The 17,905-nt window shown below is 35.5% G+C and overlaps 1 protein-coding gene across 9 annotated transcripts in view; it reads left to right on the top strand.

The window, feature by feature from the left end:
- The window catches only part of EML5 (EMAP like 5), a 120,103-nt gene that overhangs the window by 17,928 nt on the left and 84,270 nt on the right, over positions 1 to 17,905 (top strand). For all 9 annotated transcript variants that reach the window (XR_012043041.1, XM_072864956.1, XM_072864955.1 and 6 more), the window contains exons 2-5: positions 3,846 to 4,005; positions 7,615 to 7,713; positions 8,302 to 8,370; positions 11,003 to 11,188. Coding sequence is in view for 8 of the 9 variants with exons in the window: in XM_072864956.1 (XP_072721057.1) it covers positions 3,846 to 4,005; positions 7,615 to 7,713; positions 8,302 to 8,370; positions 11,003 to 11,188 (514 nt within the window). In the remaining variant the exon portion in view is untranslated. The remainder of the gene's footprint in view (positions 1 to 3,845; positions 4,006 to 7,614; positions 7,714 to 8,301; positions 8,371 to 11,002; positions 11,189 to 17,905) is intronic.

Genomic DNA, 17,905 nt, shown 5'->3' with positions numbered 1-17,905 from the left:
TTCATCAGCTTAGTCATCCTCCAAGGAAGAGGAAAGAAATCAGGCACAAGTTTACAGTCTAGCTGTGTGAGTTAGGTGCAAGCACAGTTTTAGCAGTCTAACCTGGATAGGTCATCCCAGCTTTCATTACCAGGGCAGTAAAAGGAACATGAATTTTCTCCTTCTGAGTGCAGAGCTTCTCATTCCACTAAGCAATCTCCTTCTTCTCCCTAGGAGAAAAAATGCAAGAAAATCTGTGTGAGGGGGTCAGTGTACTTAAGTCCACAGAGCCCACACCAATGGATTTGGAAGCTGTCGTAAGAGCTGAGCCACAGTCATGCTTTTCTGCCTGTCCTCAGGGACTGACTGGATGGATAGTAAGCAACTACTTCAAATACTATCCTAATAGTTGTACACTATTAACACCTCTGTAGAGGTGTCTTAGAGATCTTACTCGGGGGTATCCAGAGACAACTTGCACTCATTGTTTGATCCTGTTAACTGCATCATGCCCATGAGTCAGTGTAGTCCCTGTATAGCAAACGTTTATGGTTATCCATTTCTGGGCACCCATTCTAATTGTATTTTTTCTTTCTGCACTAAGAAGCTATTTATAATACATTGTTCAGGACTGTTTTAATAATGAAAGTTCCTGAATATGTGAGTTGTATCAATGCTTTTACTCTAGAGGTTAGACCAAGATACTATATTTTTTTATTAATTGCTATGTCTGTAAGGATTGCTTAATCACTCATAGTCCAATGAAAGAACTGAAAAGGGTCTCCATATTGCTTAAAACTGGAGTCTAATCCTGGAGTTTTGATCAGGACTCAAAATTTCAGATCCGGAATTCTGCAAGGTGCCCCATGGGTGTAATGATAGCCAAGACTTGAATATTAAGGAAAAGCATCTTCTTATCATTCATGGTTCATAGGAAAATAATGTAAATAAGTGTGGTAGTTCCTTTTCTTAGTGTTGGTAATAGAAATAGCAGTCCCTTGATTCTTTCCATGTGTCCCTTTTCCATCTGTCCTGATAGCCAGTGAGATAAAATACTTGCAAGTAGGACTTTAACCTATCCTTCACTCTTGGTCTGGAAGAAATGGTGAGGGAAGGTGTTTTCAGGCAAGTATTTCTTCAGTCACTGCCAAAAGCTCTGCTGTTCAGTTTCCCTGAAATCCCTGCCTATTGGCATTTTTAAAAAAAGCTTGCTGGTTTAAAATATTTATTGTATGCTTATTTTCTTTGACTCTCAATGACTGTCCAGAAAGGTTGTTAGCAATTTGCTATAGAGACTGAAGTGATAAGGGAAGGACACTGATAATTCTATAGCGTTGTCTGTTGTGATTAAAATACAGGCTTTGGATCTTAATTTGTGCTGCACTATCCCATATCAAGGCAGAATTTGAGCTCAGTTGTTTAAGCCAGTATTTTGTATCACGATATAGAAAGAACTAATACTATGATATTGCTATTAGTTGTTTGCCATTTATTAATTAGAAAGAGAGGAAACATTCTCTATATTCACCGAATAATGCTTTGAGTGGAATTAGTTGGCACACTTGGGCTAGGACAATGTTTTCCTGGCCCTTGGTTAATGCCTCTACCGTTGTCCCTTCCATCTCTGATGCATAGCGTTTGTCACTTCTGGTCTTTAGTTAAAAACATGCTAAGCTAATTTTTTGTTGCTGGAAAGTGTTTTATAAGGTGTGGCATGGGGGTGCTTTTGCATGTGTCTGTCCAAGGTGGTGCCTGAGCATTTTTCAGAGTTGCAGTTGTGGGGTGGTTTTCATTTGCCTGAAACTGCACAGTGCACTAATAGCAGAGCTAAGTACAGGATTGAAGAGGTTGTGAATCAGTCATAAGACTGCTGTGGTTTTACTTTTTCTCTTAGTTTCAGTCTCTTCCCCCTTCCCCCTTGCTTATTCTTTTCACTTCCTTTCTCTTCTTGAATTTCTTTATTGTCCATGTGGTCTTACCTCTCCCTCTCTGTGATGTCACTGCAAAAATGAGATCATTTCGAATGCAGCATTTTCTCCCCCTCCAGATGCTTTTCCTTTTCCCATGCGTACACCATCTGTCTGTGTGTGTGCTCTGGGAGATGTGAAGGTGTTGGTCAGGATTAGGTGGCAGACCTGAAGTGAAATGTGATAAGTTTTGCCTGCCAGCTCCTTTCTGCATTGTTTTTTAATAATGAAGTTGCTCTGTCAAATAAAGAAGGAAGGGAAGAACCAGAGAAATAACTCTGGAATGGAAGAGAAGCAAAGTGGGGAAATGTTGGTTGCTTGATCCCGGTGCTGAGGATAATGCGTAGTAGCAAGGAAGAAGAATTCCCATAGAAAAGTTGCAAGGTCCAGAGGCTTTTAACCTTTTGTAGAAACTTTGAAGTTAAAGGTTCCTCTCAGAGTTGTGCATGTGGGATTTGTCAAGCAGTATCAACCAACTGAAATGCTGTATTAAAATAGAAAAAATATAAAAGTGTATTGCATAGTGTAGTATGACTTCATTAAATATTAAGCAACTTCTAACATGGTTTTCTCCTGCTCTTTATATATATAGAAAATGTATACATCTTTTGAGTTAGATCTTTTTTTCTGGTCATTTCCTGATTAGCTTTATTCTGGCTATTTCTTCTATGTTTGTAGACTCCCCTTGTCTCCACCCTTTGAACGTCATTTATCAAAATCTGTGTTCAGGTGTAAGATCATCTTACCATTGCAAAATGCTCAACCTTTCTCCTTTCCAAGTGATATTGAGAAGATAAATACATTTAGTATATGTTATTAGTGATTCTGTCTACCAGTCTCTCAAGATCGTTACTCTATGATTAGTTAGGGGAGGAAATTTTTTAGCCAAACTAAATAGCCAGCTTTTGAAATTTTATCTTCCTCACTCACATGTGGCATTTCTTACATCGTTTTGGATTGCTGTACCTAGTCTGTGTAGAATGTCATCAAGTAGCTTGTTTGGGTTTCTATTGAAATATATTCTTACTTACTTTTCTGTATTATGAAATACGAATCTTCAGACCTCATGTCCTCCCTTGCAGCTTGCTTGCATAAACGAAACAAAAAACTATCTTGCTGACTAGCATGCTTTCTAGCTTGGTCCCAAATTTGATAAAACAGTTGTGACGATCCGCTGTGGACTTTGCAGGACTCTGAAATACGAACTATAAGAAAATTCTCTGCAATGTTAGAAATGTGAAAAGTTAATAATTATTCAAAATCAACTATTCCCAATTGTTCTGTATTAAAATTAAGACATTTAAGATTATCTTCATATCACTTCAGTTTAGTCATCTGAAGTCTAGTCATAGCATCTAGACTAAGTTAGTCGTGCTTTGGCTTGCTGTACGATCAGCGGAGCAATAGGTTTAGAAGGCTATTCAATCCTCTCATAAAAAGGATGTCAAATAGTATGTGGAATGAAGTACTTCTGGAGATGCATATCTCTCTCCATTGATGATAGATGTGTAGATAGCTAAACACTAACTTTTGTTGTCCATCCTTTGTGTTTTTAAATGCTAAGAAATAGAAAGGAAGGGAAAATGGGTATTTTTTTAGTGCATAAAAATTTGACCTAATTTAATGAACTCTGTATTTTGGAACAGAGGATTAATGACTGTTCTACAATTAGTTTAATTGGAGAAGGCTTGAAGATTCAGTTTCAAGAAAGGTGGTGGCATGTACTATATTAAGGGAATTTTACAGCTATTGTGGAATCTGTGATACAAAATTACTTGTTAACATCTACTATCAATGAGAAAATACTAAAAATCATTTTTAAGGAAAAATATTAATGCGACCAACTAGGAAAATGTAAAAGTTTAATGCAAAAATATTTTATATCTTTTTCTTTGGCAGCCTTGCTTTGCATCCTGAACGTGTGTTGGTGGCAACAGGTCAAGTTGGAAAAGAACCATACATCTGCGTATGGGACTCGTACACTGTGCAAACTGTATCTGTTCTGAAAGATGTTCACACACATGGTATAGCTTGCTTGGCTTTTGATTTAGATGGTCAGGTAAGTAATTAATATTCTTTTTTCAAACACTTAAATTGTTTATCTGTCAAATCTTATGTAGCTTTTTCTTTTTTTAAGGAAGTGTATTGACTCAGGTTTTATCTGCTTATTCTCAAGTTGAGGAAAAAAACTTGGCATTGGTAGTGACTGACAAATATTCACATTTGGCAAGAAAAGTATAACTTCAAAAGAGTTTTGAATGAAGATGAGGTGGTAGGGAGATTCTTGTGGTTTGTGGGCCACAGTTCAGGGTTACACCAAATGGTCGAAGATAGCGGACCTCCCCTGTGCAGGGGTATGTCTTGTGCACGAAGTGATGGCAATCCTGTTGTGTTACTCATCTTGGACTCTGAATGTCTTTGGGTGGTATCCCCTTCTCTGTCATGTGTTTTGCATGCATTGGTGGATCTCCACATTTTGATTGTTTGTTCAGACTCATGTATCCTGGATCTAGAAAAAGGTTTTATTGGATTATAATTGTTAGTTTCAAACATTCTCTGAGTAGTAAATTGGTTCTTAGAGCTGCTCCTTAAAAAGGAGATCATTTTTACCAGACACTTGCTCCTATGAGTAAAGAGGCTTTCTTGATTGATGTATTAGAAATGGAAAATACACATTAGGTAGCAGCTGAAGAGGTATTAGCCATGAAAGTCCTTTCTGCATTTGTGCTCTCCTGGTCTTATGCAGCACTTCTTCCCCTCCCACTTAGGCTTGCAATGTGATATTCAGATTTAGCTATATTCTCGGTTCCTTTTGCTTGCTAAAAAGGTCAATATCTGTTACTTACTACTGCTTTCTCAAGTGAGGATGTATTGTAGAAACCAGTTGCTGTCCTTATTAAGACAATATCAAATGGAGCTCTGTTGAACACAAATAGAGGAAAGCCTAGCTGTAACTTTTTTCTGTTAAAATATGCTGTAATTGTTGTAGAGGGGTTTTCAGTTTGTTGGAATGATCTACAGATTTTATCATTTAGGTTTCTCATTGTTCAGAGAGTCACCTTCTAGAGTCAGCTTCTTTCTATAACATAATTTCTACTCGACAGTGATATCTTTTTCTCTATGTTGTTCTTGTCTCTGTAAACTCCTGTCACTTCCTCACCTGAACAGCCTTAATAATTTAAGGTCAAAATGTATCTAATTAGGATTGAAGTCCCCTAACTCTGTTTTAGAATGCATCCCCTAGGTGTATTGGAGAGATTTGAATGTAGATCCGTGATTTGTTCTAGGAGTATCCAGTACTGATTCTTATGTTTAAAACCATAAACGATCAGAATTTAGGCTGCCCACTTTTCTCAGTGTTTGCATATGATCACCTTTTTCATGGCATTTGTTAGAATTTTGTGGTCTCAAAGGAAAGCTGGATACAGGTTTTTCAAGATCTGCGTCTCCAGAATTGTGTCTATACGGAAATACAGTAAAACACAAATTCAGTTTAGAAAGATCTGCAAAATATATCTGTTTACATCTTGCTTATCCTTTTAAATCCAAATTTGTCAGAGTCCCTGACCAGGTTCTTTTAGAGGGTTTAAAGTTTGATATTAAACATTCTTACTTGATATATTTGGCGTTATATCGGATTTAGATTTAGTAGAGTGATACAGCAATATACTGAAATCACAACAGAAGCAGTTGCAATATACAGATGAATCACAAGAAAAACATGATTCCTATTACTGGTCTCTATATGATCATTGTTACAGTGCTGGGCATCTCCAGTTGCCAGGAAGGAATATGTGGATTGAAGTGAGGTCAAGCCCGTTGTCCTCTTCAAAGTCGGCTTTATTAGTCGTTCGGTTTTTATACTTCATGTTGGGCTGTGCCACATACACACTTTCCTCCCCACCCCCAACTTGTCTGGCTAGCTCAGGAAGGCATTATTTATTCTTTATTTATTATCCTTTGTTAATTGTCTTGGGGAACCTGACGATTCACTGGTGCAGCTGTGTTATCTAAAACCAGGGTTACCCTCCAGTCTCCCTGGTGTTGAGAGAAGTTTAGCTTGCTTTATGGTACATTATTCCCTGAGCTCACTGGTTTTGTTGCTCTTCTTCGAGCTCTGCTCCACTGTGGGGGTGTGCTGGTTGGTAACAAGATTTTCTAGTTCTTAGGAGAACCGAGAACATCATTTAATCTCCCTTTTTGGGCAGTCAGTGTATCAGTTTATGTCTGGAAAGGCATCACCCAAATTTTTTGTGATGGGTATGCAGTAATTGTAAAACTAGTCTGCATTTACGCCTCTCATTCTGCAGTAGGACTGGAATTAAACTGCTTCGAAGTGTAGCTGGAATTGAATCTGATGTTCCTTCTGAGAATGTTTTCAAAGATGGAATAGAAAGGTTGGACTTTGCAGTATCAGAAAAATTGAAGTTGGCATTAATAAATATGGAGCATGGATAGCAATTGTATTTAATTTGTTTCTTTTTCTTCTTATAATCTTGGAGTTTTTCAGACAATAAAGAAAAATGTTATTGGGAATAGGTTTCTGTCTTTGGGAAAAAATTTACTGAAGTTTGGGGATTGCTTTTGCTTTTACAAATTCACTCTGATAATCTACATAGAAATTGAAACAAAATTTGTCTTTAATGTGTGTAGGTATTAACTGCTGAACAGTGAAAAAAACTTTGTCCTAAAGATGTGCAAAGCTTTCATTTATCAAAATTAAGATGACACAATTCATGCGTAAACTGAACAAAAAGACTTAATTTGCTTTAAAAACAAAACTCAGAATCACTCAGTTTCTTTTTATCCAGTCTTTAATACTGTTAGTCTTTCTGTTGAGAATTTCTATAGGAAAAATAACATTTTGACTGGTTAACAGATATAGTAAAAGTGGACCATTGGCTAATATGGTCAATGATTTGTGTCAAGAAATATGTGCAAAATATCTTAACAGTTGAAGACAAGACAGGCTGCAGAGCATAGGAAGATCTCAAACTTTTATTTTTCTATATTTTCTTGAAACAATCTTTTTGTCCTTCCTGGTTTTACAGTTTAACTGGCTTCAGACTCTTTCTGGATATTAAAGACTTAATGAAATTTGTACGTTCGGGGCCTTGTTGGATTCTGGTTTGAGAAAGGATTCAGAAAGGAATAGTTACTCACACATGTTTTGAAGAATCAAGCAAAAAACTCATAAAGTGTTTAATGTTTTTAATCTTTTGCTTGTTTCCAAGAAGATTGGAGAAAATATTTTTTCTTTGTGTCTCCTGAACTTGTAAAATACATACATAAATTCTGCAAGTGATGTGTAATTAAAGGTAAACACATGTAGTTTCATTAACTTCAGTGAGATTATTCCTTTTTGCAAATGTCTCCTGACTGCTGCTTGCCATGTGTGCTATATATAATTAAATATATTAAACATTATAATCAGAAATGTGTTGTTATCTGAGAAGATGTTACTTCTTTATGATCATGATGTCATAACTGACGAGACTCATCTATGGAAGCTTTGGCATAAGATGTTGTATCTTTAGTTTTCTTCTATATCTATATTTAGTTTGCTTCTAACTCAAATATGAATTTGTTATCATTCAAAATCATGACTCTAGCTTTCATTAATATATTGAGTTATTTTTATTTATCTATTTAATTTGGACATTTTTAGCGTTTGGTCTCAGTTGGTTTGGATTCGAAAAACACAGTTTGTGTATGGGACTGGAGAAAAGGCAAATTGTTATCAATGGCTCCTGGTCATACAGACAGAGTAAGTATAACTAAAGAATTTGAGTGTCAATGTAATTTTAGTTTGTTAAACCATGCCTGTGTATACATACTAGAGCTATGTCTGAACAAAAACCATTTTAGGTTTTAGAAATTGAATTTGCATAAAGCTTGGATATGTATTAAGATATGTGAAGATATTTAAGATATGTACATTTATTTCTAAAATAAAATACATAACTCTCCGTTTATTCGTGTATGGTTTGTTGAGACTGTAAGCATGTAGGGGAAGTGCAAGATTAATGCTCTTCCTAGACCCTAATTCCCATATGGGAAATCAAAATGCAAATAATCTCTTAAATTCTTCTAGTCTGTAAATGAACCTTTATGTTGTTTTATCATGTGCTGTAATTACTTTAGGAAAAAAACCCAGAGCTATACATGAGATATACATAATATGAGCTATACATTGCAATTTGAGTACTGAATGAGGGGATAAAAAAGTCATTCCAATAGTTCCATTTAAGGCATTTCAGACTGTCTGTTAATTTGCTACAAGTTTTTACTGTTTTAACTGTCCCATGCTAGAAAGGCCATCTCTGCTGACATCCTTGGGGTTTTTTTTATGCAGATATTTGATATTTCTTGGGATTTGTACCAGCCAAACAAGCTCGTCAGCTGTGGTGTAAAACACATCAAGGTAATGAGATAAATGTTAATTCATAAAATATTTAAGCTGCAGTAGTTTATACTCTATAAAATATACAAAAATAGAATCTAAAAGGAATATATAATTATAATATGAAAGATCCTCTGTAAGAATAATATTTCTTCTTAGGAACTGCAATCATGGATCACACCTGACTACACTAGATGTTTTACGAGATATATATAGTGGAAAGCAGACCATCTCTGCTCAAAAGAGTTCATGCCCTTACAGAAGGAATGAAACAGTTGTCAGTAGCATCATATGTAATGATTGTAATATAATTTAAAATTTAGATTGTCTAAAACACGCTGTTTGAAATCCCAACTAGCATAAGACAAGATGCACATGTTTAAGGTGAGTCCAGGTACTCAAGTTTCTGATTCTTGAACAATTAATGAAGTGTTACACTGCAGAGGTGAAATGAGTTGAAAAAATGTTTCTTACAGTTTGAGAGAGTATGGGGATACAGTGGAAAGAGAAAGGAAAATGCTTGATCTTTCTTTTAATTCATTTCTTTTCCCTGCTTTTATTCTTACTTTTGTCATTTTGAACACTCTGTACCTGTTATAGGATTCATAATGTGGATATTTCATGTCTTTTTCAAGCAGAGTGTCTCTATGAAACACTCTGCTTTGTTTGATCCATGTACCAACTGCTGTGAAGAAGCAGCTTCTTTTTCAGGTTTAACTCTGTCAGCAGGATTATCAATGCTTGACTGCCATCAAATATGTTTCCTGAAGTCACTGCCTTCTCCCATGCACTGTCTTCTGTGTTACCACATAACAGCAGTAGATGGCAGCTTGAAAGTTCTGTATTGCTCTTACGTGTAGGTTCCTATGTTGGGAAAAATATGTTGCTTTTTATACAATGAACTTTTAGATTAATTTGTACTAATGGTTTATTGGAAAAAGTGTTCAATGTGTTGGCTAGATTGCATATGTCTTTGATTTAGCATAGCGTTTAGCATGTCATTTACAGATTTCCATTAGCTTGATTAATAATGATCTTTTTTTTTCTACTTCAAGATCTAAAAGGACTGTTATGCCAATAGTGAGCTAATATTTACCAGCAGTGATTTAGTATATTTAAGGTAGCTTTATTGATGTCAAAACATATCTATTTAGATAAGCAAAAGTTTATTTTTTTGGAGTAACTTTTGGAGTAAAAAGAGTAACTTTTAAGGCTCTACAAAGCCTTTTTAAATAACAATAGCGTTTTAAAAATAATTGGTGTTTCCTTTGAGAAGACATTAACTAAAAATCTGAATCCTAGAGCATTTGTATCAGGCAAGAGATTTTTGTTGATGTGTATCTTTTTTAAACCATCCCTTCTTCTTGTTCTTTCAGATATCAATGATTACTTTCACGTTTGTAATACTATTGTATTTTTTCCTCACATGATATTTTATGCAAGTTGTAATACTACTTAATCAAGTTTGAGGGATTACTTTCCTTAGATATGTTACCTACTTCCATATTGGAGCTAGGTGCTTGATTTGTGCAGTGATTGTGCAGTTACTTCTCAAGCAACAACATCATCTATGACCTGTGTACTTTGGTTAAAGAAATATTACTTAAGATACAGGGATTTGTCTAATCAGTATGTGGTTATTTCTTAATTACAGTATTGCTGGTACAAAAATCTGTTCATTGTAACTGCTTACATTATCCTGTATTAATTAAAGTCTCAGAATTTTGAATAGATTATTGGTAACAGAGAGACTTGCTGTGAAATAGTTTCATAAACATGTATACAGGGAACATGCTGAGACAATATAAGAGTAACCTGTCAGCAGTGATGAAATAAATGCTTTCACATTTTGCAGTGGATTAGTCCAGCAGCTTGTGGACTTTTCAGTGCACATTTACATGTTTGGACAGGAGAGTTTGAAGGGAATATGCAAGTGCTGCTTGTCTGCTGAGACCTCAGAAACTAGAGTGTAGCTGGAGATTTGGTTGGCAAGTATTGTGCTCTGACAAGAGACTTTGCATGTCTTTAGTTTAGGAGTCATTAGTACATGCTGGACCACCTAGGAGGAAATTTGATCCCATGTGATTACTGTAATCACATGCTAACGGTTTATTAGAAAGCTCTCAAAATTATCCACCTTAGATGGCTGCTTTGCATGATCAGTGGTTCTAATGAGAAGTGGTAAGTCTGTAATAAAGGCAGCTGTTTTCAAACAGAGCAAATGGTAACCTTATCAGAAATTTACATGCTTAGATTGCATCTTTAAACGCCTAAGGTAACATAAAGTACAAATGCAGCATTTGCAAAGTTGAAGTCTTACATGAAAGAAAGATCAGATAATTCTATTTTGAAATGCTTTTCAAAAATGACTGAAAATACAACTGACTCACAAATTATAATTTGAAAGAATTTCAGTTTGATTTAATACTGATACCCCGAAACTCCTTCCCAACTAGTCTGCTATGCTGATTTTATGGAGAGATATAGTTGGTTAATAACATAAAAAGTTGTTAACCAACTGGAGAACTAAAGCAGGGAAAAGGGTATGAATGATGATGCCTTTTGGAGGTAAGGTACTTCTCTTTCAGATGTGCGTATTAAATTATCGGATATTAGCAAAATACCCATCTTTCTGAATCTCTTTATGTTGCAGTTCTGGAGCTTGTGTGGCAATTCATTGACACCAAAACGTGGTGTTTTTGGCAAAACTGGTGATCTCCAAACTATATTGTGCCTAGCCTGTGCAAGGGATGAAGTGACATATTCTGGTGCACTGAATGGAGATATATATGTATGGAAAGGAATCAACCTTGTACGGACAATACAGGGAGCACATGCTGTAAGTATATCTCCTTAAATTAATATAAAATGTTAAATAGATTTCTGGAGAGCTGGAAAGGGCAGTGCAAGATCACCTGGTTTGTGTTCCTAAACAATTTCAATGATAGGGACTCAGTATGTCCAATTCAAATTCTTCTTCTTCACCCCCCCTTTCTTTCTGTTGCTTAAGATGGCTGTTATGGTAGAAAGTGAATGCTAGATTAAGAAATATATTTAAGTGTCTATTTATGTATTGTTTCCCATTATCATTGATGGGGGACTTAGTAATCAATAGAGCCTGGAATGCATTTAAGTTTACCCTTAAGTAGACAGGTATTACTCTGTTTAATTACCCATGTGTGGGTATATATAGTGACATTTTATATACCAGAGTTGAGTATATAGCTGCGTCCCCCAAAGAATATGAATCTGCTTTATCTGACTTTCTTTTGTGGATGTCTGATTAATCCAAAAGCATCTCAGAAGGCCTGGACTCCTATATTTAGGCAATTGTTGAAACAAAGAAACAGATCCCCAGAGAGACTGGAGTCTCCATCCACATCTCTGTCCATTTGGAGATACTCACAACATGTCTGGACACAGCCCTGAGCAACCTGCTGTTATCTGATCCTCCTTTGAGCAGGGGTTTGGACTAAACGCTCTCTAGAGTTTTCCCCCAACATCAGCTATTCTGTCATTTCGTGAATTGAGTCCTACTGGCTGGTTGTCTGATAGCTCTCTGGAGTCCATTGATTCCACGAACTATAATGTAAGCCCAAACACCTAGCTTGTTTGTAGACACACGTGTTCAGTCATTTTAGCTTGACTCAATCACTCTTCCTTGTCCTATGTTGCTGCCTTTTACTGTATTCATTTAGCTTTTTTGAACAGTATACAGCTTTGAAAAGTGAAGACATATCAGTGAAAGTTTAAAATTTTTTAAAACTCCTTGGTAAGATTTTCTTTTAATCAAAATGTTTAATGTGACTATGAAGTGATTATATTTTTGCTATGTAAGTTTTCATTATATTTCCATATTCTTTCAAAGCATATGGTTTTGTGATTAAAGTAGTCAGCAAAAAAACACTTAGTAGTTTGCAATCTATTTTGTGCATGCCAAACTATGAGAGTCCTCATTTGCTCTCATGGTAGTAAGTCATATACGGTAATATAATGCAAGATTCGACTTCTAACTTGTCCAAGTATCACTTTAAAAACAAAGCAAATCAATTTCTGGTTGTTTTAACCTATGAGGCATGAAACTGCTAAGGTAGCTTTATGAAGCTGTATTATTTGCTGGTTGAAGGTTGATTTTCACTTTGGAAAGCATTGTACTTTCTAGATAATATTTGAAGTTCCCTTATTAACAATTTAAAATAGTGTGAAAATACGAGCATATGAGTTCCTGTATTGCAGCTTTGAAATTCTAGGTAAAAATCAGTAACAGTTAATTATTCTTTCTTATAAGAATGAGTTTGTTTTAACTGGCAGTATTGGACTGGATGGGATGATGTATGTACCTGAAGTATTAAAATCACTTTATGATTTGATCAGGTAGAATGGAGGGGACAAAAAGTGATATGATATGAATGATATGTATGTGGGATAGATTGCAGTCAGTCTGTAGTAAGGACACTCTTGGTTTACTGATGATTTAGAAATGTACATTCAGGATGGTTGCAGCTTGTTGAATTAACTAATAATTTAAAAGCAATTGGACTGCTTATTCAGACAGCTGTATAATGACAGTGTATCTGATGATGAACAAAAATAAAGTTATGAAGAACATAAGTGTGGGAAACATCCTAGACAATATTTTGTGTTTGAGACTTCTTTATTTAGATATAAGTGTATGTATATAAAAAAATAAAAAATATATATACACACACACACATACCCTCCTGTATGCAGCTATAGAAATGTTAAACGTATTCAAGAAGGCCCAAATTATAAACCAAGAAGTATGAGGGGATATTTTAGCCTTCAAATATTCACTGATTCTTACTCTATACCTTCAGATCTGGTTATCTGGTTTTAGTGGTCATATTTAGTGTTCAATAGTGTTCTATTCTATTCTATATTTTCCTAAGGTGACGTGGACATTTATTTTTTGATGTTGAAGTTAGTAAAATTAAATTTTTAAAATGCTCATATTGCATATGCAGATCTGGATTCCCAGAGGAAAGAGTGCACTTTGTCTCCTATTGAAAACTGATCAGAAAAATACCCTCCCATCCTGTTTGGTACTATAGGAGACGCCTGTCCTGTATGTTCACATATTTATTACTTGGAGTATTTGGAATTGCAACAGTTTATTTCTCAGAATAATGCAGTCCTTTTCAGCTGTTTCAGTCTGAAATGACCCAGCTGATAAATGTAGGATGATGAGAGCTTGTTGCTGCATTACCTTATGTGCTGTGTCAGTTCTTTGTTGACCGCAAGATCAAATTTGAAGTGCTCCGCTCCTTATCTTCAGTAGCGTCAGTGGACGGAGCTCAGGTGACCTTGGAGTAGGTCTCATCTAGCCTTCTATTTTTGGCTCTGTCCTTTAGGCTCAATGGAATTGTACTTTGCAGTACTGAAAATTAAGTAGGGGCACTAGTCCATGGCTTTGGAATTCATTTTCACAAGAGATTAGAGTTGCTACAAATCTCACCAATTTCGGGGGACACACACACACCAATAAAATCTCTTCTGGAAGCTTACTTTCCAACAAAATAAAACCTTTTTTTTCAATAAAATATTACCTTAAAGGATAATATTGTCAGACTATTGTAAGCGCATAATATAGCAGTTTGGAGTAAAAGTGCCTCTTCAGCCATACTAAACTATTACCATCATATTTTACAGTTATTTTGTACTTAATTTTATAAATCATGTCCTTCTTGTCCATTCTTTTAAAAGAAAATGCAAGTGTAAATGATAACATTTATGATGTGCATATGTTGTTAAAAGCACAGTGTGTGCATAGTAGGGAATTGATATAAATTTCCATTCAGTATGCTAGTGTTGGAATTGTCATCCCTGCATGCCTGTTTATCATCCCGCATCATTACTCCTCAACAGGCTTGAATTAAACTGAAAATTTATTCAAGGAAAACGTCTCATTATTTGCATAAAGTATCATGTATTCCTTTCTTGCAGCAAAAACAGTAGGTATCTGAGGTGTAGGAAAACATTTTCTAAAGCACGTTAGTGATGTGGGGATATAGTCCATCCAGCTGGCAGTGGGCTGCATTAATATAGAAAATGGGTTCTTTTCAAAGGTTGTCTGTCTTTGTTACAGTTACCCTAGCTGAAAAGACTTTTTTTATTTTAAGAGTAATTCAATGTCAAAAATAAACCATGCTGTCCCAGTATAAGCACCCGAGGAAACAGATAGCAACGTTAACACTAGCAAGCAAAATAAGAATTCACAGCTAAGCCAGATTATCTGTCTTCTGTCACAGCGATACTAAGAACTGTAGATGGAGGAAAGAAGAGTTTCCGGCAGATTCCTGACTGAGTAGAAACAAAAAATTGAAGGCAAATAGGTTGGCATGACTGGAGAATTAGCTGGAAGAGAACTGGAGAGTTCACTACGTAGAAGTAGGAATGAAAAGTAGGAAAAAATGGAAACGAGCAGGGGTTAAGAGTAAAGGTACAGGGTTCCTGTGCAGGGAACACTGGATGGCAATGTTACACTCAAATTCTAGTTTTGCTGATCTTTCTGAAATAATAATACTAATAATGAAAGTTTTAAAAGGGAGAAAGAAAACAGAGCAACATGAAAGCATATGTAAGGTCATTGGCACTGGTAGTACTTCAGGAGGTTATTTCTAGGCAGTGCATCTGATTCTGGAAAGTTAATATATACCTTGACTTAAAAAAAAAAAAGTCTTTTATTAGCTGTCTCATTTTTGTACCAGTGCAAACAACAGTCTAGAGATTCTTCTATTTATTTCATCATCTTACATGTTCTAAATTCAAGGTAATCCATGACTATTAAGATATATACACAAGATGTTACTCAGGTATTAAAACAAAATAGTAAGCTTATTTAAAAACATTGTACATTTTAAAGATTCTTGTGTGCTATGCCTTTGCCTTGCATAGTAAATATACATAAGATGCTTTCTCAGCAGCTGAATAATTTATTTTGAGATAGTCTTTCAGAGGCACACATTAAAGTTGTGTGGATTGATGTCAGAAACTGAGGTTAAATAACAGGTTCGAGGTTAAATAACAGGCAGTCTGTTAAAACTATTGCACACCTATGTCAGCTGGCTGAATACTAATTAAATATAGATGGAAACAATATAATGAACTTAAATGAATGGTTTTAAGCTGGTATCATGTACCAATATGTTGTCATGCACTATTTTTCTTCTACTGCTTAGACTAGACATGGATTTGAAAGGTAACTGTCCACTTATTTCAGCCAATGAGAGGCGTATAGGCAACTTTTAAATTTTTTTTTTATAGTAATATGCCTATTTTGTAACTGGTTTATGGGTGATTTATTAGATAGGAAGATTAAATTTCACAGTAGTGGCTCTCCACTGTAAACTTACTAACACCAACCTTAAATGTTTACAATCCATTTCCTTGCTATGCGGTATTGGGAGAGACAGTATCTTAGAATAAGTGCCTAACATATGTGTGGCTTTACATGTTAGCATCTATGTCCTGAATTGTATCTAGGAGTAAAAAGGAGGCACTGGAGTTCTTATTGAACTGGTAGAATGTTTCTGTTCTCCATATTGCTCCGTAGTAGTCAGTTGCTTCTGAAGGTTCCATATGATCTTTCAAGCTTGGTCCTAATTATAGCTAACTGCAGTCATGTGTTTTAGGAATTGCATAGTCAGAGTTAGTGTGGTGGATTTTAGGTAAATGACTGCATTTAGATAACACTTGATTTTTGTGTATTGGAGGCAAGATAGGTCCAGCAGCAATAGAAAACCTGAGACTGCCTTACTATTGGAAGTTTCTTGGACATGAGCAGTGGCAAAATATTCATGCAGTAGAGGCGATCTTTATCAAGTTCTTCTTGTACTTCTCCAGCTTTCAACTATGATTTCTGGTAGATCTGGGCATTTATTTCTTTGTTTGCTCTCATTCAACTATTTTTTCGAATTTGAGGGAACACAGATGTGATACCAGCTTGTTACATTGGAAAAATAGGAAATATTCTGCATTCTGAGAAAACTGCTGATCAATTTGAGATGTTATTTCCAGAATTTTTCTGTTCATTAGGAAGTGTATTGTAAAAAAAATAGTAACAGAAGAATGCAATCCATGTGTCAAACTTTGTAACTTTTAAGATGGAAGACTTTGATCTACACCTTTTATTTTGATTCAGAAGCACAATCAATCTTTGCTCACATTATTGAATTGGATCAAACAAAGTCAATGCAATTGTTTGTCTCTCATTACTGCTAGAAGGCTATCGACCATCAAGAATCAAATTATGTTAAAAAAAATTTCAGGCTGAAGGATTAAGAGAAGCATGAAGACTCCGAAGCTGATTTGCATTAACAATCTTGACAGTTTCTAAAAGAAAAGATTTAGTGGAAGAATTATGACTGGCCAAGCTACCAGAGTAAAGAATCTGTCTTTTCCCCATTAAGTGTGGGGCTAACTAATAAATGAAGAGTAGCTAAGCTCAGCTTCTTCCATTAGGTACTTACAGTTCCCATTAATAAGAGACGTTTTTTCTAGTTTTCATCTAATTCTTCTATTCCAGTGGCACATAGACTGAAAGGAGAATGTCCTGTTGCATTCAATAGATTGAGCAGGCACAACATCTGCCAAATCTCCTTGACAACCAGTATGTCCTTTTTAAGATAAGGGTATTCTGTGAAATGGAAAACAGATTAATCCTGGATCCACTTGATCTTATCTTCAGAACATTCAGCCAGCTTCCCACATCGCCAAATGTCTGATTCTTTTTTTAATACTGGCTAATTAAATCATGGATTTTGGAAGGAGTTAATTAGAGAAAAGAGAATAATTCTATTATCAAGGTTGCATTCCAAAAAGAGCTTTAAAAGATTTAAATATGCCAGAACCTGGGAATATGTGGTATTCAGTATATTCAGAATTCAGTATATGGTACAAAATGAGCCAAAATTCCTCTAGCCTTTTATTTGCTCAGTGACGCTAAAAGGTTAATGCAGTAAAACAGACAGACAGACAGACACACACACAGGGAAACAAATACAGTTTGGGTTGTATTTTCAAAAATCTCTAGGCTCCTAAAGAAACAGAAAGAGGATTTGCAGGACGTTAGAGATAATGGGAGTTAGCCTTCTAATCTGCTTATGACTTAAAAATTCCACTACATTTCTGTTTAGGCACGTACTACTCCTGAAAATATGGCTTGTCTTAAAAGTCTGTATCCTGAGGATGGACATGACACGTCAAAAAATTGGATTTCTGTCACCCTAGTCTTTCGGTTTTGATTGTCATTTGACATTCTAGTAATAATACGCATTTTTTTTAAAAGCTGAGAGATTTCTTTTTTCTCAACTTGAAAAATGATATCCTTGTTACCTGATGCTAGAGAAGCAGACTCCATATTTCATTATGATCAGTCCATTATGATATTTTCCTTAGTTAAAATTTAAGAAGAAAAAACAGCTTGGTAGGCGAGAATAGTCATGAGTATCTGGGAATTCTCACGAGCCACAACACTGGATGCTAATTTGTTCTGTAAGTGTACAGCTTTATTTTCCCCCAAAAGCCAATCTCTCAG

This window comes from Ciconia boyciana, chromosome 6 (genome assembly GCF_034638445.1).
Source record: "Ciconia boyciana chromosome 6, ASM3463844v1, whole genome shotgun sequence".
In the NCBI taxonomy this organism is placed as follows: Eukaryota; Metazoa; Chordata; class Aves; order Ciconiiformes; family Ciconiidae; genus Ciconia; species Ciconia boyciana.
This window is presented reverse-complemented; position numbering and strand designations above follow the sequence as displayed.